We start from the raw sequence: 26,217 nt of genomic DNA on the forward strand, positions 1-26,217 counted from the left end.
GTTGGACGCGGGATTTGGTGACAGAGGTAATGGTGGTGGGGCCACTTGGCAACAGTGATCATAACATGATCAAATTTACACTAATAACTGGAAGGGGGACAATAAGTAAATCTATAGCTCTAACACTACATTTTCAAAAGGGAAACTATGATAAAATGAGGAAAATAGTTAGAAAAAAACTGAAAGGTGCAGCTGCAAAGGTTAAAAGTGTTAAAAAGGCATGGACATTGTTTAAAAATACAATCCTAGACGCGCAGTCCAGGTATATTCCACGCATTAAGAAAGGTGGAAGGAAGGCAAAACGATTACCGTCATGGTTAAAAGATGAGGGGAAAGAGGCTATTTTAGCCAAAAAAAAATCCTTCAAAAATTGGAAAAAGGATCCATCTGAAGAAAATAGGATAAAGCATAAGCATTGTCAAATTGAGTGTAAAACATTGATAAGACAGGCGAAGAGAGAATTTGAACTGATGTTGGCCGTAGAGGCAAAAACTCATAATAAAAACTTTTTAAAATATATCTGAAGCAAGAAACCTATGAGGGAGTCGGTTGGACTGTTAGATGACGGCGGGGTTAAAGGGGCTCTTAGGGAAGCTAAGGCCATTGCAGAAAGACTAAATGAATTATTTGCTTCTGTGTTTACTAATGAGGATGTTGTGGAGATACCAGTTCCGGATATGGTTTTCAAGGGTGATGAGTCAGACGAACTGAACCAAATCACTGTGAACCTGGAAGATGTAGTATGCCAGATTGACAAACTAAAGAGTAGCAAATCACCTGGACTGGATGGTATGCATCTTAGGGTACTGAAGGAACTAAAAAATGAAATTTCTGATCTATTAGTTAAAATTTGTAACCTATCATTAAAATTATCTATTGTTCCTGAAGACTGGAGAGTTGCCAATATAACCCCAATATTTAAAAAGGGCTCCAGGGGCGATCTGGGAAACTATAGACCAGTGAGCCTGACTTCAGTGCCAGGAAAAATAGTGGAAACTATTCTAAAGATCAAAATCGTAGAGCATATAGAAAGTCATGGTTTAATGGAACACAGTCAACATGGATTTACTCATAGGAAGTCTTGCCTAACAAATCTGCTTAATTTCTTTGAAGGGGTTAATAAACATGTGGATAAAGGTGAACCAGTAGATGTAGTGTATTTGAATTTTCAAAAAGCATTTGACAAAGTCCCTCATGAGAGGCTTCGAAGAAAACTAAAAAGTCATGGGATAGGAGGCGATGTCCTTTTGTGGATTACAAACTGGTTAAAAGCCAGGAAACAGAGAGTAGGATTAAATGGTCAATTTTCTCAGTGGAAAAGGGTAAATAGTGGAGTGCCTCAGGGATATGTACTTGGACTGGTGTTTTTCAATATATTTATAAATGATCTGGAAAGGAATACGATGAGTGAGGTTATCAAATTTGCGGATGATACAAAACTATTCAGAGTAGTTAAATCACGAGAGGATTGTGATACATTACAGGAGGACCTTGCAAGACTGGAAGATTGGGCATCCAAATGGCAGATGAAATTTAATGTGGACAAGTGCAAGGTGTTGCATATAGGAAAAAATGACCCTTGCTATAGTTACACGATGTTAGGTTCCATATTAAGAGCTACCACCCAGGAAAAAGATCTAGGCATCATAGTGGATAATGCTTTGAAATCGTCGGCTCAGTGTGCTGTAGCAGTCAAAAAAAGCAAACCGAATGTTAAGAATTATTAGGAAGGGGATAGTTAACAAAACAGAAAACGTCATAATGCCTCTGTATCGCTCCATGGTGAGACCACACCTTGAATACTGTGTACCATTCTGGTCGCCGCATCTCAAAAAAGATATGGTTGCGATGGAGAAAATACAGAGAAGGGTGACCAAAATGATAAAGGGAATAGAATAGCTCCCCTATGAGGAAAGGCTGAAGAAGTTGGGGCTGTTCAGCTTGGAGAAGAGACGGCTGAGGGGGGATATGATAGAGGTCTTTAAGATCATGAGAGGTCTTGAACGAGTAGATGGGAATTGGTTATTTACACTTTCAGATAATAGAAGGACCAGGGGGCATTCCATTAAATTAGCAAGTAGCACATTTAAGACTAATTGGAAAAAATTATTTTTCACTCAACACACAATTAAGCTCTGGAATGTGTTGCCAGAGGATGTGGTTAGTGCAATTAGTGTAGCTGGGTTCAAAAAAGGTTTGCATAAGTTCTTACAGGAGAAGTTCATTAACTGCTATTAATCAAGTTTACTTAGCTAATAGCCTCTGCTATTAATTGCATCAGTAGCATGGGATCTTTTTCGTGTTTGGGTACTTGCCAGGTTCTTCCGACCTGGTTTGGCCTCTGTTGGAAACAGGATGCTGGACTTGATGGACCCTTGGTCTGACCCAGCATGGCAATTTCTTATGTTCTTATGTTGTAGGCTAGGAACTTGCAGCTGGGCTACAAAGACTGTTGGCTGTCCAGGGAGTGTTAGCATTTTTACCCTCTGTATTAGGGAGAGCTAGACATGTCTCTGCAGCATTCTAACTGGACCAGCCCTGGGTATGCCCCAAACTGAGACCCACACATAAGGCACTCCCAGAAGGCAGACAGTTGCTGGTCCAACAATGTTTTGGCATCCGTCCTATGGAAGTTCTGTTTGTTTGGCCTCTGATCCTAGCTTTGTACCAGTATCATGCCTTGTTATCCTATCCCAGTGATCTTGACTTACTATCTTGCTCCAGTATTCCTGCTCTGCAATCTAGTTCCTGTGCTGCTGCTCCATACCTCTTGCCTGGCTCCTGTCCAGCCCTTAGAGTCCATCATGCCTCAGGCTTAGTCTCTCTCTCCAGGTACATACCTTTCATCCAGGGCAACCTCTGATAGCCAAGCCCTGACTGCCCTGACAATGCGTGGGACTGTTCCCGGTTTTCAACTTTCTATAGCTTCTTCAGTCCACTTTCTCCCCACTGACTGTAGTAGCTCTAGACTCCCATCAACCCTGGGACTCAGGACAGGCCTCTTGATTGCTTCCTCTTGAGGAGAAACATCTACCTCATCTTGGGCCTTTCTCCTTGAGTGGGAAATCTGACTGTCTATACGTACCTGCTGTCTCCAGAGGCTTGCTCACAACCAACAATAGTAGAAAAGTAAAATTAGCAAAAATGTAACAATAGATAATGCAATCTTTACAACATGGTGCAACATAGCCCCAGTAAAAGTTATTGCATCTCCTGCTGCTCTGCTTCTAGGCTGTCCACTGCAATTGTGAAACATTCGGTTTTATTCAACGTGAAAGTTGCTCCCTCTCCCGAACAACCTCCAGCAATGTCCTGCCCATATGGTGATTTCTGATAACATGGCATCCTCCTGCCACTCCTGGAACACTTTGGGGCTTCTACCCCCTTTCCTGAACCAGATGAGCACAGGCTCATCAGGAACACACTTGCCTACTTCCGGCTTCTTCCCTGGCCTTGTGTTAGAGTGGTTAATTCCATCCTTGTTTGGGAAGTCCTGGGTCACCGGACATGGCCACCTCACATATCTAGAAGAGGAAACTCTTCCAGTAGTATAATGGGAGAGGTGGGTGTACCAGTGAGTGCTGCTAGGTCAGGACTGGGATGAGGATGAAGTAGCAGCTTTAAAGAGATTAGACAGGAATGGCAGGCAGAATAGAGGTGGGTGGTATGTGACAGTGGCGTAGCCACGGGTGGGCCTGGGTGGGCAGGTGCCCACCCAACTTAGACCCAGGCCCACCCAACTGGCACCGGAACTGCAAGGCTGTCGCGGGATCCTATCCCCGCGACAGCGAACAAGAGAACCCACGCCTCGCGCGCCATCACGGCACACATGGGGAAGCGCTGCTGCGGCCGTATGGCCAACCGGTCTTCCTGTTCGGGGGGGAGCGGAAGCGCCGCGCACAGCTTCCGCTTTCTCCCCCAAAGCAGGAAGATCAGCTGCCTCTCCTGCTGCCACCGGCCTCCTGCTATCTTCGGGCGTCGGGCCGTACTGCCCGCCGATCTTCCTGCTTGGGGGGGGGAGGGAGGAAGCGGACGTTGTGCGCTGCGCTTCCGCTCCCCCCCCCCGACAGGAAGTTCGGCGGGCAGTACGGCCCGTCGCCCGAAGATAGCAGGAGGCCGGTGGCAGCAGGAGAGGCAGCTGATCTTCCTGCTCTGGGGGATAAAGCGGAAGCTGTGCACGTGCTTGAATGTGTATGTGTGGATGAGAATGGGAGTGTGTGTGGGTGAAAACTGGAGCCTGGGTGTGTATGTGGGTGAGAATGGAAGCTTGGATATGTGGGTGAATGGGAGCTCGAATGTGTGTATGTGTGGTTGAGAATGGGAGCCTGGGTTTGTGGGTGGGTGAGAATGGGAGCTTGAATGTGTGTATATATGGGTGAGAATGAGAGCCTGGGTTTGTGTGGGTGGGTGAGAATGGAAGCTTGAATATGTGGATAAGAATGGGTGCTTGAATGTGTGTATGTGTGGGTGAGAATAGTACCTTAAATGTGTATATGTATGGATGAGAATGGGAGCTTGAATATGTGTGGGTGAGACTGGGAGCATGGGTTTGTGGATGAGAATGGGAGTCTGGGTTTATGTGTGTGGGTGAGAATGGGTGCCTGGATGTGCGTCTGTGTGTGCATAAGAATATAAGCCTGGGGAGGGGTGAGAAAGTGAGAACTTGAATGTGAGCTTGTGGGGTGGGGGGGGGGAGAGCATATGAGAGTGACAGCTTGAGTGTGTGAGAGGGAGTCTGTGAGAGAAAGCGTGTATGTGTGTGAGGAAGGGAAGAAGACAGTAATAGAAGAAAGACACTGAAAAGGAATTAGGAAATGAGCTATAAGGGAAAAAATGGGAAAAAGAGACCAGGACCAACTGATTAGAAAAATACAAAGATCAGACAACAAAGGTAAAAATATATATCTATATTTTGAGATGTTAGCAATTTAAATATAAGCAACACAACCGCTCTCTCAAAATTTATGGACAGGTAGGAGCCGTGTATAAAATCGTAATAATAAGAAGGCTAAAGTACCACAAATCACCGTGAATTATGTTTGTATCATTAAGTAAACCTCATACTTAGGCGTAGATGTGAATGCTATGCTGCATAATTTGGCATTATTTATCAGTAAAAAAACAACTAGTAGACCTGCATGCCTACAGCCCACCCATGTTAACCTTGTGCCCACCCAAAAAATCAATTCTGGCTACGCCACTGGTATGTGATTGACCAAACATGTATGAAAGAGGAGATCCTATAATGTAATGTATATTTATTTACATTTTGTCATGTGAACCAGAACTGAACCAGGTGCTTCATGTTTGCCAAACTGATTACTGAACTGGAACTGAATGTAATGATTTAACTCCCTGCTTGAGACAAAAGGCTCTGTGTCATGCACGGATCCACTTAATCCTTCAATTTCTCTGATGTCAACCAGTTTTGGGAGAATACACTTGTGTATAGATTGGGAGAATTCTGAATGCACTAGGGGGAAGGAGACTGTTGGAAGACATCTGATCTTTACCTTCAGCTCTGTGCATTTGCTGCACGTCATTTAAAGAAGAAGCAAACCTGCAATAAGAGTTGTCCTATTTGTTCTGATACTTGCCTTGCTTTTTATGCACAAGTAACAGAAGGACAACTACTTGGAGACCAATCTGCAAAGCTATTTATCCGGGTTAAATGGTTTGTCTAAAAGCTTCCCTTCACCGGCTGGTCTTCCATAGCGAGGGTACTTTTAGCTGGACATGGAGAGGAGTTCCCACAGGCGTGTTTAGGTTAGGGGAGGAAACAGTGAGCATGCATGACATTTTTTTGCTATTTTCCCCCTTATAGGCACCTGCACAAAAGTGCAAGTACAAAGCATTCAACCACTTTTAGCACATGTACGTTATGATCATTTTCAAGAGAAATATTTATTTATTTATTTATTTATTTAAGGGTTTTTATATACCGCAGTACGTAAAGAAATACATCACCACGGTTTACATTTAACAATAACTTAGCAACAGTCTTTACAATTGACATTATAAATAGGTATTAAATAAAATAAATTCCAAATAACAGTATTGACGGAAAACAGGCTGTACAGACTGAGGACCATCCAATAATGTATAACATACAATTAAAATATTGATGTAACTATTAAACCTTTACGAACCAACACTAAAACTAAATAGCATCTAATACAATACCGGTTCTGAGAGTGGATACAAGTTCTATTTTGCACCGAAGACATTTCTGTTATATAAAGCTACTTAAAATCATGAAGGGGATGGGTGGGCAGGTAAGGTGAAGAAGGAGAATGAGGAGGGAAAGAGGGTAGGATGGGAACAGAGCATGGGGAGAGAGGGTAGCAACTTGAATGGCATTTCAGTTAATTGGATATCATTGTGTGAAAGCTAGTTCAAATAACCACGTTTTGAGTCCTTGTTTGAATTTCTTATGGCAGGGTTCCAGACGTCTCTTCAAAAATTTGCAGAAAGTTTATGCATTAAAAGTGTCTATAAATTATTTCAAAAACTGCCCCAACAATTTGTTTCAAATAAAGTTAAATATTTTATTTGTTTTCCATCTGTAGAGTCACTGCTGTCAAAGGCTCCAGTTTAGGTACAACTCTGGTGCACTAGTGTTTATGTTTATTAATAGTTGATTAATTGCAATTAATTACAAATGTAAAACAAAGTGATGTACAAATAAAATAGGCAAAGTTAACAAAGCAATATACAGATAAAATAAAATTAGTAATAAAAACTACAAATTAAATATGTTTATGTTTATTAATACTTGATTAATCATAATTAATTACAAAATGTAAAATAAATAGACAAAGCTAGCAAAGCAATATACAGATAAAATAAACAAAATTATCACAGAAATTGCCTTCAATCTTCCTTTACTTTCTTATCATTTGGTTTTATTTCAATAGCTGTCCTGAATTTATTTGAAATTGTTAATGAAGAACTAGTGGATAAGCAAAAAGATACAATATCAGACCAGGTCAGTGCTGGCAGAAACAGTTATCTTCTCTTGACCCCTCGATGAACCATGCAAGCTGATGACATTCAGTTAATTTTCCAGTGAACCAGACATTCTAACCTGATGATTTCCAGACAAGGGTTATCTGTTTATGTTTATTTTGAATATAGGGTTTCACCCTGCCATCAAGTCAACCCTGAGAGGCTGAGCTAGGCCGGGTTATGCTACATTGCATCTGAAGATTTATGGTACTGTTTCTGGATTTTAGATTTGTTTTTCTTACAGAAACAAGTCCATATGATTGGGGAGCCCCCGAGGCTGCTGAACCTGACCTGTCAGGGCTGACCAGGGACAAGTGGCAGCCCTAGAAAACAGATGATATTTCGGCATGTTAATTGCATAATCTTGCTATTGATGAAGTCTAGGGATTGAAATGTGTGCAACTGCCATGTTAGTCCACTGGAATGCGTGGAAAATTAAAGTGTCATTTTGCGGGTGAACGGACAGGCGCTCAGTTCTCCAAAACACAATCCCAGCCGACACTACTTGGAACATTTTGTTGACAGTCTCGCCAGAGAGCAAGGCCTGAATAAACATGGAGGCTGAAATTTCTCCTCCCTTACTGCAGAGCTTGTGATGTCTCCAGAGCAGGGTTGACATAAAAGACAACTTTTCAAAATGACTGGGAGTGATAAACTCAATGCAAATTAACCCTTCCCTGGTGACGGTTGAAGGAGTTTGGTTCATTATTGGGGGTGCTTGAGCACCCACAGAGAAGGCACCTATGAGGATTGAAATACATTTAGTGAAATAGTCTGGGGAAACTTGCCCTGCCACTGCTTATGGTATACATTATCTGCTCTGTAAATAAATGAAGGTTTTGGTTTACTGCTCTCAGTTTGGCAGTTTCACTGTGCTGAACTTAATAATAAAAGAAGAACAAACTGGGTCATCTTTGTAGAGCCCAGGAAACCTGGGTATGGGTTTAATATTATCTTCGGGCCAAGTGTGGTTCTGGCACATTGCGAGGGGGGAGGGCACTTGTGAAGGGTGGGGAGGGGGGTGGCAGATGAGGGAAGAGAAGGGAGAAGGGAGCAGGAGGTGACTGCTGTAAGAGTGGCAAATACTGGCAGGAGAGAACATTTAAGGGGCTTAGGGGCCAATGTAATAATTCACACCGAGCCTACCGTGGGTTCGTACCTTGGTTTTAACGTGGCTTCTCCGGCATTAAACTTACACAGGCATGTAATATGGGTTTTAGTACCAAGAAGCCCACGTTAAGAAATCTGTGGTCTGCTTAGCATGGGTGCGTGCAAATCTCATATAAATGAAGGCATTAGCTATTGCATGGCAATGCAGAGAGCTGCGTTAGCAGGATGACATTTTAGCATGTGCTATCTAATGCGGGAAACCTCATGCCCGGGTCTGGGCAGGAGTAAAAGTTAAGTAACATTTCTGAAGGTCATTTTAGTTTATTGTGTGTGATGCTGTGTGTGTGTGTGTGTGTGTATAGGCGCTTCTCTGCAAACATGCATTACGTACATGTTTTTTTTTCTTTTATGGCTTTAGTACATTTTGCGAGTGAGCCAAAGAGTTAAAGCAGCAGATGCTCTAAAGAAAAGAAGATGCTTTAACACTGAAGAAGAAAGGAGGGTCCGAAAGTAGGCTGGCCTGGCTCCAGCTGTTCCCAGAAGGGCACATGGACAGTGGATAGTTTGCCTGAGGACAACACTGCTGGAGTTACCAGAGTTAGATGTGATGTAGAAGTATAGCCTGAGCTCCAGATGATATTGATCCTCGGACTGATCGTGGACATGCCATTTCAAGCTTAGTCAAGCTTCTCAGTGCCTTGCATTTTCTTGCCACTGGCTCATTGCTGGGATGGAGCAGTCATCATTTTCAAGGCATTTCAGCCAGGTACTGAGGGCTATGATGAAATGGGTCAGGGAGTACAACAAGTACTCACAGGCACAGCTTACAGAGTGGCAGGAGATGAAGCGCGCTTTTTCCGATATAGCTGGTGTGTGAAATGTAATCAATAATGCACCCATGTTGCTCTCACACACACCCCACACCCCCCAACAGGAGAGGAATGACAAACTGTACCAGAAAGTATTTTCACTCCCTGAATGTTCAAGTTCTATGCAAGGCCCACATGAAGATCCTCAGTGTTATCTCCAAGTTTTCAGGATGCTGCCATGACCCCCTTCATTCTTTTACAGTAGGCGCTGGTATGAAATTACACGGAAGGGAGATATGGCGAAGGCTGGCTGCTGAGTAAGTTAGAAATGGAAATCAAACCACATTGCACTGATGCCGCTTTTCCTCCAGCTCTTAGCTGCTGGTTCCCACCTTTTGTCACTCCCAGATGATGACAGCTGTGGATCCCTACCTCCCTGAGCACTGCTCCCACTACCCGCTTCCCTCCTCCCCTCCACCCACCTGCTTTTCTTCCCCTCTCTAACCGCCTCCTCTACCTCATGCACACCACTCTCCTTCTGCTCCATCTGCTCTCCACAGACTCAAGCACCACACTCCTGCTACCTCTCTGTCACCACTCACCCACCTGTCACGCTCATTCACGTTCTGCTGAATGCCTTGTGTGGCCGGATAACGTGCCACTTAATCAGATATCTTTGAAAGATATCTGGCTAGCAGCGCTGTCAGTAGCTAACAAATTAAAAGTACAGAGGGAACCGATCCCCTTCCCCAAAGTGTGATATTAAGGCCCTGTCAGGCCATATTCTCCTACCTGCCCCCACCCCCAAACCTTTTTAAAGAATGAAGAAGTGCCCAGCATTGTACACCAGGCCTCGGCACCCCCGGTCCTGCTTTCCCCCACACCCACCCATAAAGAAGAATCCTAGTTCCTGCCCCCCCCCCCAATCCCCCGGACCCTCCCCATCCCACTCGATACCTTTTATATCTGAGCCGGGAGCGAGGGACCCTCTGCCCCGCTCCCGGCACCTTCAGCACTGCTCTGTTAGAGGCAGCACTGGAAGCGTAAACCTCAATGGAAGCTTCTTCTAGAGCTGCCACTGTCAGAGCAGCACTGGAAGGAGCAGGGCAGCAGAGGGTCCCTCGCTCCCGGCTCAGGTTTAAAAGGTATTGGGTGGGATAAGGGGGCAGATACCAGGATTCTTCTTTGTGGGGGAGGGGGGGAGCAGCCCGATTGTGTGTTTGTCAGTTGGGACCAGGGACCGGTGTACAATGCCGGGCACGTCGTCAATTTTTAAAAAGGTTTGGGGAGGGGGGTTAGGAGAATAAGGCCTGCCAGGGCCTTTATATCGCACTTTGAGGAGGGGGAGGGAGGGGATTGGCTGCCCTCTGTGCCTTTAATTTGTTAGCTAATGACAGCGCTGCTTAGCTAGATATTTTTCAAAGATATCTGGTTCCGGAGCACATTATCTGGCCACACAAGGCCGGATAACTTTTGATCTCCTCAGAAGCAGGTCTAAAGTTTTCTGGCTAACCTCGTCGGATACACCTGATATTCAGCTAGGTTAGCGTGATAACTCGACCCCCAAAAGCCCCTTTTTTACCTGGCTAAATTATAGCTGGATAACTACTTATCCAGTTATAATTTAGACAGATAAGTGGCTGAAAATGCCATATTTGCCATTTAGACGGATAACTTTTGAGTTATCCGTCTAAATGGCTTTTGAATATATAAACCAAAAGTGGACAAGAAGACAGACAATCGCAGACTAACAAATATCAGATGCACGCTAAAGATTCATTCAAGAACACAGACAAAAGACAAAAGGATGGGAAACAGCAAGGGAAAAATAAGCAGCACAAAAGACACCGCTCACCAATTGCAATTGAACAATTACCACCAACTCCAACGCCAACAAACCTGAGCTTGCCTAACACCAATGAACACTGACGAAATGGCCCTAGAAAAAGTTATCTTTTATTTCCCTGCATGGAGAAGTGTCCAAGAAAAGAGATGGACATCTATGCGTCACCAATCACACCACAGGCTTAGGTGCTTTCTATCAACCAATAGGGAGCACCGCAGCATTTTTCAAACTAGTGTTGTATTTTACTTCTGGTTTTATCGCAGTTTTCTGCATGTCGGTTTTAACGCCAGTTTTGGTGCGCTTTTTGGGACTACCGCAGATTTTTAGTGGCGGTTTGATTTGCATTTCATTAGTTTATTGCATCCATCATGCGGTATGAAAAATTATCATTTAAATTTTTTTTTTTGTTTTATTACATCTGCTTTTTAAGAAGTTTCCCTTGGAGCCCTAGTCTGGTGAAGTAATTTCCTATATAGGGAACCAAGCACACTCTATATAGTAAAATATTTCTAAAGCAAATGTGTTCCCAACATTGACAAACTTTTCGAAAAAATGTTATTGTGCCTTTGCTACAGTCCAGCAGCACTTCCCTCTTTTATGCACACTTATAGCTCATTCATTTCTTCTTAAACCAGATCCACCCTATAGCGTCTGTCCTGTGGACAAAAACCGGGTAAGGCAGCTCTCCTGGACCAAACTGACATGGCAATTATGTTTAAAGTTTGAGATAATTAAACTAGGAGTGGTAATTCACTATGTATAAAACTGGGAACTTTTGTTGAATGCGGACACCCAGGTTCAGCCTGGGATGTTCTCCTTCATCTGTCTTTCCAGAAGAATACCTCAACAGTAAAATAAACAGACGTAAACTAGGGCCAATAAATCCAGAAAGTAGTAAAGGCAAGCAAGCACCTTAACCAACACAGCTTCCTTAGGGCTTCATTCAAAAAGGACTTTTTCCCATTCTGTGCCTATGGAAAATATTTTTATTGAATAAGGCCCTTACTCTCCTAGCAGCCGATATTCAAATGTACTTACTTGGATAACTTTTTTTTTGTTATCTGGATAAATGCTGAGTTTTGAATATTGTCAGCACTTATCCAGATAAAATTTACCCGGATAAGTGAGAAGCATTTTGGGGTGGAGTTGATATTTGGAATTAGCTGAATAAGTGATTTGGCTAACTCAAGACGGTGGCCAACAGCAGGGTTAAAGCTATCTGGGAGCATGTTCCCAGATAACTTTAATCTTTACTGGCTATATTATTTAAAGAAAATAACCGGTTAAGTAGCGATACAAAGTATAAAAAGAGCAGGCCTGCCTGCTCAGTCCTCTCTCTCCGTGAAGCAAATGTTGGCCCTTTGTGACCAAACTCCCAATATACTTACGAAATGTTGGGGGGCTATAGACCCAAAAAGCTTCTCTCTCCCCCCCTTCACACCCCCCCCCACCCCCACCCCTGAATCGGCCAAATACAGTAAGGAAGGCCCCTCTGGAAGGCTATCCTTCTCCTCCTCTCTCCCCTTGCCCATCAATTCAAACAGGCCCCTCCCTTCCCACCTAAAACTCTCAATCCCCTTGCTGTGGCTGGGAGCTTGGAACAATCATTCTAGGGGCGAGTTGGGAGGAGGGTGGTCTTTTAGACAGGGCCTTCCTTATTATTATATTTGGTCAGTTGAGGAGGGAAGGAGAGCCAGGTCTATAGTCCTGCAAAGTTTTATAACTATTTTGGGGGGAGAAGAGGAGGAGGGATCGGCTGCAAAGGACCAACATTTGTTTCACTGTGGAGGGTGGGGAATAAGGGGGAAGATTAGGCCAGCAGGCTCACTCTTTTTTTTTTTTTTTTACTTTGAATCACTTTTTATCCAATTATGTTCTTTGGCTCTGTTCCTGGGGTAACTCTGAAACTTAACCAGCTAGGTTTCAAAGTTATTCAGGTAGGTATATCCACTGAACTTTATTCAAAGATATTCAGTGTGGGATGTTTATTTTCCTGATATCCCTAATAACTTATCCAGCTAGCCAGTTATCTGTTGGTTTTTTTTTCTGAACATAACTTCGTGTGTTTGTAGGAAGATGGGAAAGAAAGCAGATATACTACGTCTTAGGGCTGGAGTGATATGAGGAGGACATATCTTATTTAAAGAATTCAGATGAAACAGAAACACAATTGAATTGATTCTTGTTCCAAATATACAGTATCAGTGGGCTATGGGAAATCTTACCTAGCCCTAAAGTGAGTCTAGAAACATTGAACATGATGACAAAAAAGGCCATGCAGCCCATCCAGTCTGCCCAGCCACATCTCTTGTTCAGCTCCATAGTCTCTTCCTCTCCCTCAGAGAGCTTCTGTGGATGGCTCATGTTTTCTGGAATTCTATACTGCCCTTATCACCTCACAGTCAGGCTGTTCTTATCAGCTAAGGCCCTTGCAGATTGGCCACAGATTGAAATCTTGCACCCAACTGGACGAGACTCTAAGTCTGCACTAGGGAATGATGAAGATAGATTGGGATGGAGTACGTGTGCCTGTCTAGAATATGCCATTTAGGATCTGCCAACATATCAAGATTTTCTTTATTAGCAAGTTGAGAAAAATAACAGATTTGTGAATTTAACAGGCACAAGAAAAAAATAGTTCTAGAAACTAAAAATAAATACTAAACTAGCATTCTCGAGATTCCCAATCAAGCGCATAGTAGTAAATGCTCCAGAAATACAGAATCGCAGTATTTGCTGCCTATCGATAGGATCACTCTACTGCTCCTTATACAGGAAACACCCTTTGCAGTACCAGGGTTAACAGTATCTAAACCATTAGAAATTATATTCCAATTTTCTCTCCAATTCATTTAGAACTGTTGTTGGTAAAAAAAAACTACAAACCTATCTCTCAGGGGCAGAAGCAACTGTGACTCACTTCTGACCATATTATCACTTCATGCACAAGATGCCACATAGTAACTGCCTCTCCTAAAATAAATCACTATGAAAAAGAAGGCTAAGGTACAGTGTGTTTTATAAATATGTCACATCATGCTTGTTTTGTTTGCCAGTCAGCCCTAGATACTGCAGACCCAAACTTGCTGAGGAAAAGTAAGCTTTGCTAGTCTCCCATGCATATCACATCAGAACCCAAGATTCCAAGCTCAGGAAATCATTCTTTGGTAATATGTGAAGACCACAACTTGAAAAATCTACGGTGCGTTTGCTTCTGTGGTGCCCACTGCACTAAAAAATCTGTTTTTTGCAAGCACAGAGACTATATGTCTGACATGAAATGCATGAGGGAAGATGCATTGAATGCAGAATGTGAAATCGGTGCCCCACGTTGGAGTGGCTGAATATGCTCTGATTTTTCGTTCAGGGATCCGATTCCTTTCACTTTATGGCTGTAGGGCTGATTATAGCACCGTTAGAAAAGTACACCCGGTCCTGGACGGGATGAACCACAGCAGGTTTGAACGTCCTTGACAGAAAGCGCTGACAGTCTGAAGACTTAAGCACCAGGAAGGTAAATGATTTGCCCAAGGAGACACAGAACGAGTGCTGGAAATGGGATGCAATGCTTGCTGTCAGCCCATATATTGATAACGAGACACAGAGAAACTGCCTATCGGGGACACAAAACCCTCCAGGGATGCTCTCTAGGCAAAACAGCTCTCCCCGCCTCGTGCCCTGGTGCCTGTTTATCCACATTTCCCTTCTGTGTTTGTTTCCTCGTCTAATCAATGCTTCATTTTATTCCATTTGACTGGAGGCAGCCAGCCAGAAGCTGCTGCTAGCCATCCCCGGTTGCTTGTCTAAGGCTTCCAGCTCCAAGACACATGTAACAAAAGATCTTTGTTCCTATTAGCCCCTTTAGCCATCTGTGACAGCCCTCACATCCACAACTGTCAAGAATAATAGCATCATAAAAGCAGTACCATAAAGAGAACCAGAGCAACGAAATACAAATGCCAACAAACTTACCTTTCATCCTGCGCTACACTTAGGAGGAGGTTTGAAATCGCTGTGTGTCCAAATTGTGCTGTTGGTTTTCTAGTTTTTTTTATTAGTCCAGGCAAGCAAATATTATTTTAAATATAGGACCTTTATTATTTACTGTTCCTCCTACCACAGCGATATTTTCAGGGAATCCCACAGATGCTGTCACACTTGAGCATTTTCCAAACCCAAAACAAACAGCAAGAGGGGAGCTGGTGTGACTGCACAGAACCGAGCACTCCTGCCTCTCAGAGCTCCTGGGGCGGAGGTCTCTCTCTGCTCCCAGACATGGCTCACCGTGATTTCCTCTCTCTCCTTCCAACCACTAACCATCCCACTCTGTCTCCAACCTCCTTTCTTCCACTTAGCCCACAGCCGGGCTAAACTTCCTTGATATTTGAAAACAGAGAGAGAAAGAGGGACCGGAGCAGCCTATGTCCTTCGCTGCCTTTGCCTCAGACACCCTCTCTCTACTCAAGGATCAGGCTGCAAACAGTTTGGCCACTTTTCCTTGCGAGCTAAGGGAAATATGACACAGGGAAATATGTGCCGGAGGCTGGAAGAGCCCTCTCTCCCCCTCTGCCCCCCCCCCCCCATTGGCTGACATTAATTGCTAACAAATGTTCAGGCTCAGGCTGACTGTACAGTAGATCCAGCTCTCAGAGAAAGGGATAGGGTGGCTATTGGAGCAGCTGGAGGCTGGAGCTGGTCGGGCCTCGCCTCCGACACAGCACAGTCAACACGGTTCCCCAGTTTGCTCTGGAAACGGTTTCCCTGTCTCTGCGAATTCTCTGTTGTATATCAGCTGTTCCCTCTGAATCATGAGGCAAAATATCAAGGACAAATACGCATCCAGCCAGGTCTGGGATGGAAGCATAGGTGTTGCTATGGGGTGGCTTGCCATCCCTTTACCACCACAGTTTTATACATCAGCTCAGGCAAGGATAATTCAAACCCTATCCCGTTCGATGCAGAGATGGAATGTCATAGCCATGCAATTCCTGTGCTTAAATCCACCTCTCTCCAGCCAGCAGCTGGAGTCGCATTTAAGTGAATGTCATCTCATGCTGCTGTGGGGCCCATCTCGCAGCTGGAGATTATGTCGCTTAAACACAACTTCTACTGCTGCCCATGCCACAACCATGGGTGAAGGAGTGGCATTGCCCTCTGCTAAACATAAAAGGATCCATGATCTGGTTGCCACCATGGAGCCTATCCCATGGTGGCTGAAGAAGAAAGAAGCAGAAGAATGATATTTTTACCCAGAAGACTGAACTTTGATTGTTCTCTTTAACTGCTATTAATCAAGTTTACTTAGGGAATAGCCACTGCTATTAATTGCATCAGTAGCATGGGATCTTCTTGGTGTTTGGGTAATTGCCAGGTTCTTGTGGCCTGGTTTGGCCTCTGTTGGAAACAGGATGCTGGGCTCGATGGACCCTTGGTCTGACCCAGCATGGCAATTTCTTATGTTCTTATGTTATGTTCATAATTCTTAACTGTGTGTTTGGAGAGGGCCAGGGGGTATGCAAGGCTATAAAATTCATCTAGGGCATGTATTACCCTTGCACGGGCCATGGGGGAAGGGGTGAAGACCTGGGAGGTGGGGAGGTGTTCGTTTTTAAAGTTTAGACCGCTCTTTGGTGCGCCTGCTCATTAACAGGGTAGGGTGGGGGTAGCACATCAATTGTTCATACAGGGCAACAAAATAGCCAGCACTGGCCTGTCTGTGCATGGGTGTATGTGGCAGAGAGCCTCAGAGCATGTGCATGCATGTGAGACACCCACTGTGTGTGAGACAGTGTGAGAGATCCCGAGTGAGTAAGAGTGAGCCAGTGTGAGAGATCTTGTATGTGAGAGAGCATATGTTTGTGTGTGTACGTGTGTGAGAGAGAAAGAGTGAGAGTGAGCCTGTGTGAGAGACCCTGTTTGTATGACAGCATGTGTGTGTGTGTGTGAGCCACCAAGTGAGCATGTGTGTATGAGGGAGCGAATGGCCATGTGTTTAGAGTTTGTATATGGGAGACAGCAAGAGATAAAGTTTGTGCACCCTCCCTCACTAATTTAATACAATCTCAGGGTTACTGGAAATCAAAAGTTCCCAGGTAAAGAAAGTGGAGGATTTTTTTTTATCCCTGTTAATTTTAATTATTAGATGTATCTGCTGTTTTGAAATGTTTTATTGGTGTTTGGTAAATTTTTTAAAATTTTATATGAGATTTTAATTATTGGATGATATTCTATTTGTCAGATGTTTTGAAATATTTATTCTGTTACATTTGATATTTCTTGATTTTATTGTTTGTTTTATGATGAATGGTGATGTTTCTATTAGGGATGTGAATCGTGTCCTCGATCGTCTTAACAATCGATTTCGGCTGGGAGGGGGAGGGAATCGTATTGTTGCCGTTTGGGGGGGTAAAATATCGTGAAAAATCGTTAAAAATCGAAAAATCGAAAAATCGAAAAACCGGCACATTAAAACCCCCTAAAACCCACCCCCGACCCTTTAAATTAAATCCCCCACCCTCCCGAACCCCCCCCCAAATAACTTAAATAACCTGCGGGTCCAGCGGTGGTCCGGAACGGCAGCGGTCCGGAACGGGCTCCTGCTCTGAATCTTGTCGTCTTCAGCCGGCGCCATTTTCCAAAATGGCGCCGAAAAATGGCGGCGGCCATAGACGAAAAAGATTGGACGGCAGGAGGTCCTTCCGGACCCCCGCTGGACTTTTGGCAAGTCTCGTGGGGGTCAGGAGGCCCCCCACAAGCTGGCCAAAAGTTCCTGGAGGTCCAGCGGGGGTCAGGGAGCGATTTCCCGCCGCGAATCGTTTCCGTACGGAAAATGGCGCCGGCAGGAGATCGACTGCAGGAGGTCGTTCAGCGAGGCGCCGGAACCCTCGCTGAACGACCTCCTGCAGTCGATCTCCTGCCGGCGCCATTTTCCGTACGAAAACGATTCGCGGCGGGAAATCGCTCCCTGACCCCCGCTGGACCTCCAGGAACTTTTGGCCAGCTTGTGGGGGGCCTCCTGACCCCCACGAGACTTGCCAAAAGTCCAGCGGGGGTCCGGAAGGACCTCCTGCCATCCAATCTTTTTCGTCTATGGCTGCCGCCATTTTTCGGCGCCATTTTGGAAAATGGCGCCGGCTGAAGACGACAAGATTCAGAGCAGGAGCCCGTTCCGGACCGCTGCCGTTCCGGACCGCCGCTGGACCCGCAGGTTATTTAAGTTATTTGGGGGGGGTTCGGGAGGGTGGGGGATTTAATTTAAAGGGTCGGGGGTGGGTTTTAGGGGGTTTTAGTGTGCCGGCTCACGATTCTAACGATTTATAACGATAAATCGTTAGAATCTGTATTGTATTGTGTTCCATAACGGTTTAAGACGATATTAAAATTATCGGACGATAATTTTAATCGTCCTAAAACAATTCACATCCCTAGTTTCTATTTTCCATTGTTGCATTGGATATAGTGTCTGGCTTGTTACAGTTTCCAGTTCATTTTAAGTCTATATGTTTCAATTTATACTTTATGGTCTCTTTATTCTGTATTTGGTGAGGATCTATCTGTGTTCTGCATGTGTGACTGAAGTGAGGTATTCTTCTAGTATATAGTAGCCTGACTTGTTCTATTTTCCTAATGGTGTATTGGTGCTTTAGGGTCTGGTGTAATATTTCCAGTACTGCCTCTTTATGGGTTGTTACTGTTTGCATCTTTGGAGTTAGTGCTGTTACAGTATGACAGGTTTGTTATATATGTTCTAAGATTCTTTTTGTTAAAGGTTTGTGTTACTTCATAAAGTGTCACGCAGAGGAAGATATTTGTGCTGCTGCTACTGAGGAGACAAAAAAATTTGAAAGGGTTTTTTTTGATATGGTGAATTGTAAGGATCAGCATCCTAGGTTCATTGTTGGTGAATTTTCTATGGATGCAGATTGTGTTACAGAACTGGAGATGCAGGATTTATATTGAGATTTTGTCCCTTCTTGTATAGACTTTAGACTTCACTCTCATATCCATAGAGAAGAATAGGTTGAATGAGGCTATCAAATATGGATGTGAATCATTTTTCAACGATTAAAATTATCGTCCGATAATTTTAATATCGTCTTAAATCATTATAGAACACAATACAATAGAAATTCTAACGATTTATCGTTAAAAATCGTTAAATCGTGTTAGTGCGCACTAACAGAAAATGATACAAATTGACACTTTCCAGGTCAGTAAAGGTCAGTTAGGAATGAATATGTATTCCTATTGGCTGGCTGCCCTCTTATCTATTGATGTTACCAAGGTTCCCACTGAGGTGATGGTTGGGGGGATGGGAAATGGAAATGGAAACTCAGGAACACTAAAAGAAAATGATACAAATTATTGACACTTTCCAGGTCAGTAAAGGTCAGTTAGGAATGAATATGTATTCCTATTGGCTGGCTGCCCTCTTATCTATTGATGTTACCAAGGTTCCAACTGAGGTGATGGTTGGGGGGATGGGAAATGGAAACTGTTGGTAGTTGACAAAAAAAGTAATGTGATCAGTCAATATGACTAGAACTTGTGCCCTATTCCTGATACCAGGGGTGTTGTGATCTTCCTGCACTCAGTGCCCTATCCCTGATACCAGGGGTGTTGTGATCTTCCTGCACACAGTGCCCTAACCCTGACACCAAGGGTGTTGTGATCTTCCTGCACACAGTGCCCTAACCCTGACACCAAGGGTGTTGTGATCTTCCTGCACACAGTGCCCTATCCCTGATACCAGGGGTGTTGTGATCTTCCTGCACACAGTGCCCTAACCCTGATACCAGGAGTGTTGTGAACTTCCTGCACACAGTGCCCTAACCCTGATACCAGGGGTGTTGTGATCTTCCTGCACACAGTGCCCTAACCCTGATACCAGGGGTGTTGTGATCTTCCTGCACACAATGCCCTAACCCTGACACCAGGGGTGTTGTGATCTTCCTGCACACAGTGCCCTATCCCTATTAATACCAGGAGCGTTGTGATCTTCCTGCACACCGTGCCCTAACCCTGATACCAGGGGTGTTGTGATCTTCCTGCACACAGTGCCCTAACCCTGACACCATGGGTGTTGTGATCTTCCTGCACACAGTGCCCTATCCTTATTAATACCAGGAGTGTTGTGATCTTCCTGCACACAGTGCCCTAACCCTGATACCGGGGGTGTTGTGATCTTCCTGCATGCAGTGCCCTATCCCGCCTGCATTACTAGTGAGAGGCTGGCTTCACAGACAGGGGGGAGCTGCCTGACCCTCACTCCTGACTTCCCCCATGTCCCAGCCAGTGAATGGTGTGTGGGTGAGGGGGAGGGGAGGATGGTGAAGTCTGAGACAGCTCCCTCCCTGCATTACTAGTGAGAGGCTGGCTTCACAGACAGGGGGGAGCTTCCTGACCCTCACTCCTCCCCTCCCCCATGTCCCAGGCATTGAATGGTGTGTGGGGGAGGGGGGGGGAGGATGGTGAGGCTGAAACAGCTCCTTCCCTGCATTACTAGTGAGAGGCTGGCTTCACAGACAGGGGGGAGCTGCCTGACCATCACTCCTCCAGGGTGTTGTGATCTTCCTGCACACAGTGCCCTATCCCTGATACCAGGGGTGTTGTGATCTTCCTGCATGCAGTGCCCTATCTCTATTAATACCAAGAGTGTTGTGATCTTCCTGCACACAGTGCCCTATCCCTAATACCAGGGGTGTTGTGATATTCCTGCACACAGTGCCCTATTCCCGATACCGGGATGTGTGCAAGAAGATCACAACACCCCCGGTAACCGGGATAGGGCACTGCATGCCGGAAGATCACAACACCCCCGGTATCAGGAATAGGGCACTGTGTGCAGGAAGATCACAACACTCCTGGTATCAAGGATAGGGCACTGTGTGCAGGAAGATCACAACACCCCTGGTATCAGGGATAGGGCACTGTGTGCAGGAAGATCACAACACCTCGGAGAAGTGAGGGTCAGGCAGCTCCCCCCTGTCTGTGAAGCCAGCCTCTCACTAGTAATGCAGAGAGGGAGCTGTCTCAGCCTCACCATCCTCCCCCCCCCCCTCACCCACACACCATTCACTGGCTGGGACATGGGGGAGGGGAGGAGTGAGGGTCAGGAAGCTCCCCCCTGTCTGTGAAGCCAGCCTCTCACTAGTAATGCAGGGAGGGAGCTGTCTCACCCTTCACCATCCTCCTCCCCCCCCCCTCACCCACACACCATTCACTTGCTGGGACTTGTGGGAAGGGAGGAGTGAGGGACAGGCAGCTCCCCCCTATCTGTGAGGCCAGCCTCTCACTAATAATGCAGAGAGGGAGCTGTCTCCGCCTTCATCATCCTCCCACCCCCCACTCACCCACACACCATTCACTGGCTGGGACATGGGGGAGGGGAGGAGTGAGGGTCAGGCAGCTCCCCCCTGTCTGTGAAGCCAGCCTCTCACTAGTAATTTATTTTTTTTATTTATTTATTTAAGGTTTTTATATACCGGCAATCATGAGCACATATCTTGTAATGCAGGGAAGGAGCTGTTTCAGCCTCACCATCCTCCCCCCCCCCCTCACCCACACACCATTCACTGGCTGGGACATGGGGAGGGGAGGAGTGAGGGTCAGGAAGCTTCCCCCTGTCTGTGAAGCCAGCTTCTTACTAGTAATGCAGGCGGGAGAAGGCACTGCATGCAGGAAGATCACAACACCCCTGTTGTCAGGGTTAGGGCACTGTATGCAGGAAGATCACAACACTCCTGGTATTAATAGGGATAGGGCACTGTGTGCAGGAAGATCACAACACTCCTGGTATTAATAGGGATAGGGCACTATGTGCAGGAAGATCACAACACTCCTGGTATTAATAGGGATAGGGCACTGTGTACAGGAAGATCACAACACCCCTGGTATCAGGGTTAAGGCACTGTGTGCAGGAAGATCACAACACTCCTGGTATTAATAGGGATAGGGCACTGTGTGCAGGAAGATCACAACACCCCTGGTGTCAGGGTTAGGGCACTGTGTGCAGGAAGATCACAACACCCCTGGTATCAGGGTTAGGGCACTGTGTGCAGGAAGATCACAACACTTCTGGTATTAATAGGGACAGGGCACTGTGTGCAGGAAGATCACAACACCCCTGGTGTCAGGGTTAGGGCACTGTGTGCAGGAAGATCACAACACTCCTGGTATTAATAGGGATAGGGCACTGTGTGCAGGAAGATCACAACACTCCTGGTATTAATAGGGATAGGGCACTGTGTGCAGGAAGATCACAACACCCCTGGTATCAGGGTTAGGGCACTGTGTGCAGGAAGATCACAATACTCCTGGTATTAATAGGGATAGGGCACTGTGTACAGGAAGATCACAACACCCCTAGTGTCAGGGTTAGGGCACTGTGTTCAGGAAGATCACAACACCCCTGGTATCAGGGTTAGGGCACAAGTTCTAGTCACATTGACTGATCACATTACTTTTTTTGTCAAGCTACCAACTGTTTCCATTTCCCATCCCCCATATATTGTCAGTGGGAACCTTGGTAACATGAATAAATAAGAGGGCAGCCAATAGGAATACATATTCATTCCTAAACTGACCTTAACTGACCTGAAAAGTGTCAAATTGTATCATTTTCTGTTAGTGCGCACTAACTCCCGGTTAGTGCGCACTAATCGGAAAAAACGATTTTTTAACGATTTTTTAACGAAACAATCGTGCCAAACATGATTTTCTTCTCCTGCCAGACGATTTCAATCGTTAAGACAATAGGGGACACGATTCACATCCGTACTCATTTTTGGTTTTTACCTGTCGGTGCCAGTGCAAAAGTGCGCAATTTTGGACACATTTAAAGTTACTTCATCTGCTCTGCCTCTCCCTCTCCCTCACATCATTGATATATGTCACCGGGGATGTTAAGATTACTACAACGATTTAACATTTTTCCGTGGTATTATAATGCCCACTGCCTAGTGCCCACTGCACACACTTTGCCTTCTGCCAGGCAAACAGTGAATGTCATCCTGTCTGCTCTGTCTGCACTATTTCTCTGTCACAGACAGGCTTCACAATACAGCCTGTTATGCTGCACTTTCTGGCCTGCCTTCACTGCTTGCTTATACCCAGTACTACCTAGCTCCCACTGCCCACAATGTGCCCACTGGCAGTCATACAGAGAATAAATAACTAATCTGAAGTGTAGCTAAGGCTTCAATCACGAAAAAGGAAAAACAGAACAACAAGCAAAGCAACACAAATCTACAATGATGCAGAGATATTGTGATGCCATGCTGCCGCCATGGTTTGTTTTCCTGTCTTGTGTTAATGGGCTGCCACAGCAAAATCCTTACCAAGAATTCGGAGAGACCTCAGAGCTATGCTTTCACACAGACAATGTCTAGAGAAACAATGCAGAGCAAGGCTGTGACATGCTCATTCTTCGAACTCAGCATCACTGTAACCCGCTCTGCGGCATTATAGGAGACTAGGAAAATGCTCCGCTGCGATACATCATAACTCTCATTGCTTGGCGGTATGCCAATCCGTCCCTTCTCTGCAGCCTGCCCGCTCCACAGTGTATGAACCTTTCTCCATACATTTGCAACTGTTGCTATGCCTATGATTTCCATGGGTCTTTTGACTATAATTGCTTATAGAAATCATTCTGTTTGACAGAAATGAAACAAGTAGGATTCCTTTAGTTCACGGGTCCCCTTCAGCTCATTTTGGACCCTAAGAGTTTGGAGTCAGAGTTTAAAGCTTTTAAAAAAGCTCTAAAAGCATGGCTGTTCAAACAGGCTTATATTGACTATCTTGAAAAAAAGGACTAATTGGTTAAGAACATAAGAACATAAGAAAATGCCATACTGGGTCAGACCAAGGGTCCATCAAGCCCAGCATCCTGTTTCCAACAGTGGCCAATCCAGGCCATAAGAACCTGGCAAGTACCCAAAAACTAAGTCTATTCCATGTAACCATTGCTAATGGCAGTGGCTATTCTCTAAGTGAACTTAATAGCAGGTAATGGACTTCTCCTCCAAGAACTTATCCAATCCTTTTTTAAACACAGCTATACTAACTGCACTAACCATATCTTCTGGCAACAAATTCCAGAGTTTAATTGTGCGTTGAGTAAAAAAGAACTTTCTCCGATTAGTTTTAAATGTGCCCCATGCTAACTTCATGGAGTGCCCCCTAGTCTTTCTACTATCCGAAAGAGTAAATAACCGATTCACATCTACCCGTTCTAGACCTCTCATGATTTTAAACACCTCTATCATATCCCCCCTCAGTCGTCTCTTCTCCAAGCTGAAAAGTCCTAACCTCTTTAGTCTTTCCTCATAGGGGAGTTGTTCCATTCCCCTTATCATTTTGGTAGCCCTTCTCTGTACCTTCTCCATCGCAATTATATCTTTTTTGAGATGCGGCGACCAGAATTGTACACAGTATTCAAGGTGCGGTCTCACCATGGAGCGATACAGAGGCATTATGACATTTTCCGTTTTATTCATCATTCCTTTTCTAATAATTCCCAACATTCTGTTTGCTTTTTTGACTGCCGCAGCACACTGAACCGACGATTTCAATGTGTTATCCACTATGACACCTAGATCTCTTTCTTGGGTTGTAGCACCTAATATGGAACCCAACATCGTGTAATTATAGCATGGGTTATTTTTCCCTATATGCATCACCTTGCACTTATCCACATTAAATTTCATCTGCCATTTGGATGCCCAATTTTCCAGTCTCACAAGGTCTTCCTGCAATTTATCACAATCTGCTTGTGATTTAACTACTCTGAACAATTTTGTGTCATCTGCAAATTTGATTATCTCACTCGTCGTATTTCTTTCCAGATCATTTATAAATATATTGAACAGTAAGGGTCCCAATACAGATCCCTGAGGCACTCCACTGTCCACTCCCTTCCACTGAGAAAATTGCCCATTTAATCCTACTCTCTGTTTCCTGTCTTTTAGCCAGTTTGCAATCCACAAAAGGACATCGCCACCTATCCCATGACTTTTTACTTTTCCTAGAAACCTCTCATGAAGAACTTTGTCAAACGCCTTCTGAAAATCCAAGTATACTATATCTACCGGTTCACCTTTATCCACATGTTTATTAACTCCTTCAAAAAAGTGAAGCATATTTGTGAGGCAAGACTTGCCCTGGGTAAAGCCATGCTGACTTTGTTCCATTAAACCATGTCTTTCTATATGTTCTGTGATTTTGATGTTTAGAACACTTTCCACTATTTTTCCTGGCACTGAAGTCAGGCTAACCGGTCTGTAGTTTCCCGGATCGCCCCTGGAGCCCTTTTTAAATATTGGGGTTACATTTGCTATCCTCCAGTCTTCAGGTACAATGGATGATTTTAATGATAAGTTACAAATTTTTACTAATAGGTCTGAAATTTCATTTTTTAGTTCCTTCAGAACTCTGGGGTGTATACCATCCGGTCCAGGTGATTTACTACTCTTCAGTTTGTCAATCAGGCCTACCACATCTTCTAGGTTCACCGTGATTTGATTCAGTCCATCTGAATCATTACCCATGAAAACCTTCTCCATTACGGGTACCTCCCCAACATCCTCTTCAGTAAACACCGAAGCAAAGAAATCATTTAATCTTTCTGCGATGGCCTTATCTTCTCTAAGTGCCCCTTTAACCCCTCGATCATCTAACGGTCCAACTGACTCCCTCAAAGGCTTTCTGCTTTGGATATATTTAAAAAAGGTTTTACTGTGAGTTTTTGCCTCTACAGCCAACTTCTTTTCAAATTCTCTCTTAGCCTGTCTTATCAATGTTTTACATTTAACTTGCCAACATTTATGCTTTATCCTATTTTCTTCTGTTGGATCCTTCTTCCAATTTTTGAATGAAGATCTTTTGGCTAAAATAGCTTCTTTCACCTCCCCTTTTAACCACGCCGGTAATCGTTTTGCCTTTTTTCCACCTTTCTTAATGTGTGGAATACATCTGGACTGTGCTTCTAGAATGGTATTTTTTAACAATAACCACGCCTCTTGGACATTTTTTTACTTTTGTAGCTGCTCCTTTCAGTTTTTTTCTAACAATTTTTCTCATTTTATCAAAGTTTCCCTTTTGAAAGTTTAGCACGAGAGTCTTGGATTTGCACTTTGTTCCTCTTCTAGTCATTAAATCAAATTTGATCATATTATGTTCACTATTGCCAAGCGGCCCCACCACCATTACCTCTCTCACCAATTCCTGTGCTCCAATGAGAATTAGATCTAAAATTGCTCCCTCTCTCGTCGGTTCCTGAACCAATTGCTCCATAAAGCTATCATTTATTCCATCCAGGAACGTTATCTCTCTAGCGTGACCTGATGATACATTTACCCAGTCAATATTGGGGTAATTGAAGTCTCCCATTATTATTGCACTACCAATTTGGTTAGCTTCCTTAATTTCTCTTATCATTTCACT

General features: G+C 44.5%; 1 protein-coding gene across 1 annotated transcript in view; it reads right to left on the minus strand.

Annotated features, from left to right (window-relative positions):
• Positions 1-15,223, minus strand: part of SCARA3 (scavenger receptor class A member 3) — a 71,286-nt gene extending 56,063 nt beyond the window's left edge. The window contains exon 1 of the mRNA XM_029596231.1: positions 14,746-15,223. Within this exon, the coding sequence (XP_029452091.1) occupies positions 14,746-14,752 (7 nt within the window). The 5' untranslated portion in view covers positions 14,753-15,223. The remainder of the gene's footprint in view (positions 1-14,745) is intronic.
• Positions 15,224-26,217: the final 10,994 nt, after the last annotated feature.

The sequence above is a fragment of the Rhinatrema bivittatum genome, chromosome 3 (assembly GCF_901001135.1).
Source record: "Rhinatrema bivittatum chromosome 3, aRhiBiv1.1, whole genome shotgun sequence".
NCBI lineage: Eukaryota > Metazoa > Chordata > Amphibia > Gymnophiona > Rhinatrematidae > Rhinatrema > Rhinatrema bivittatum.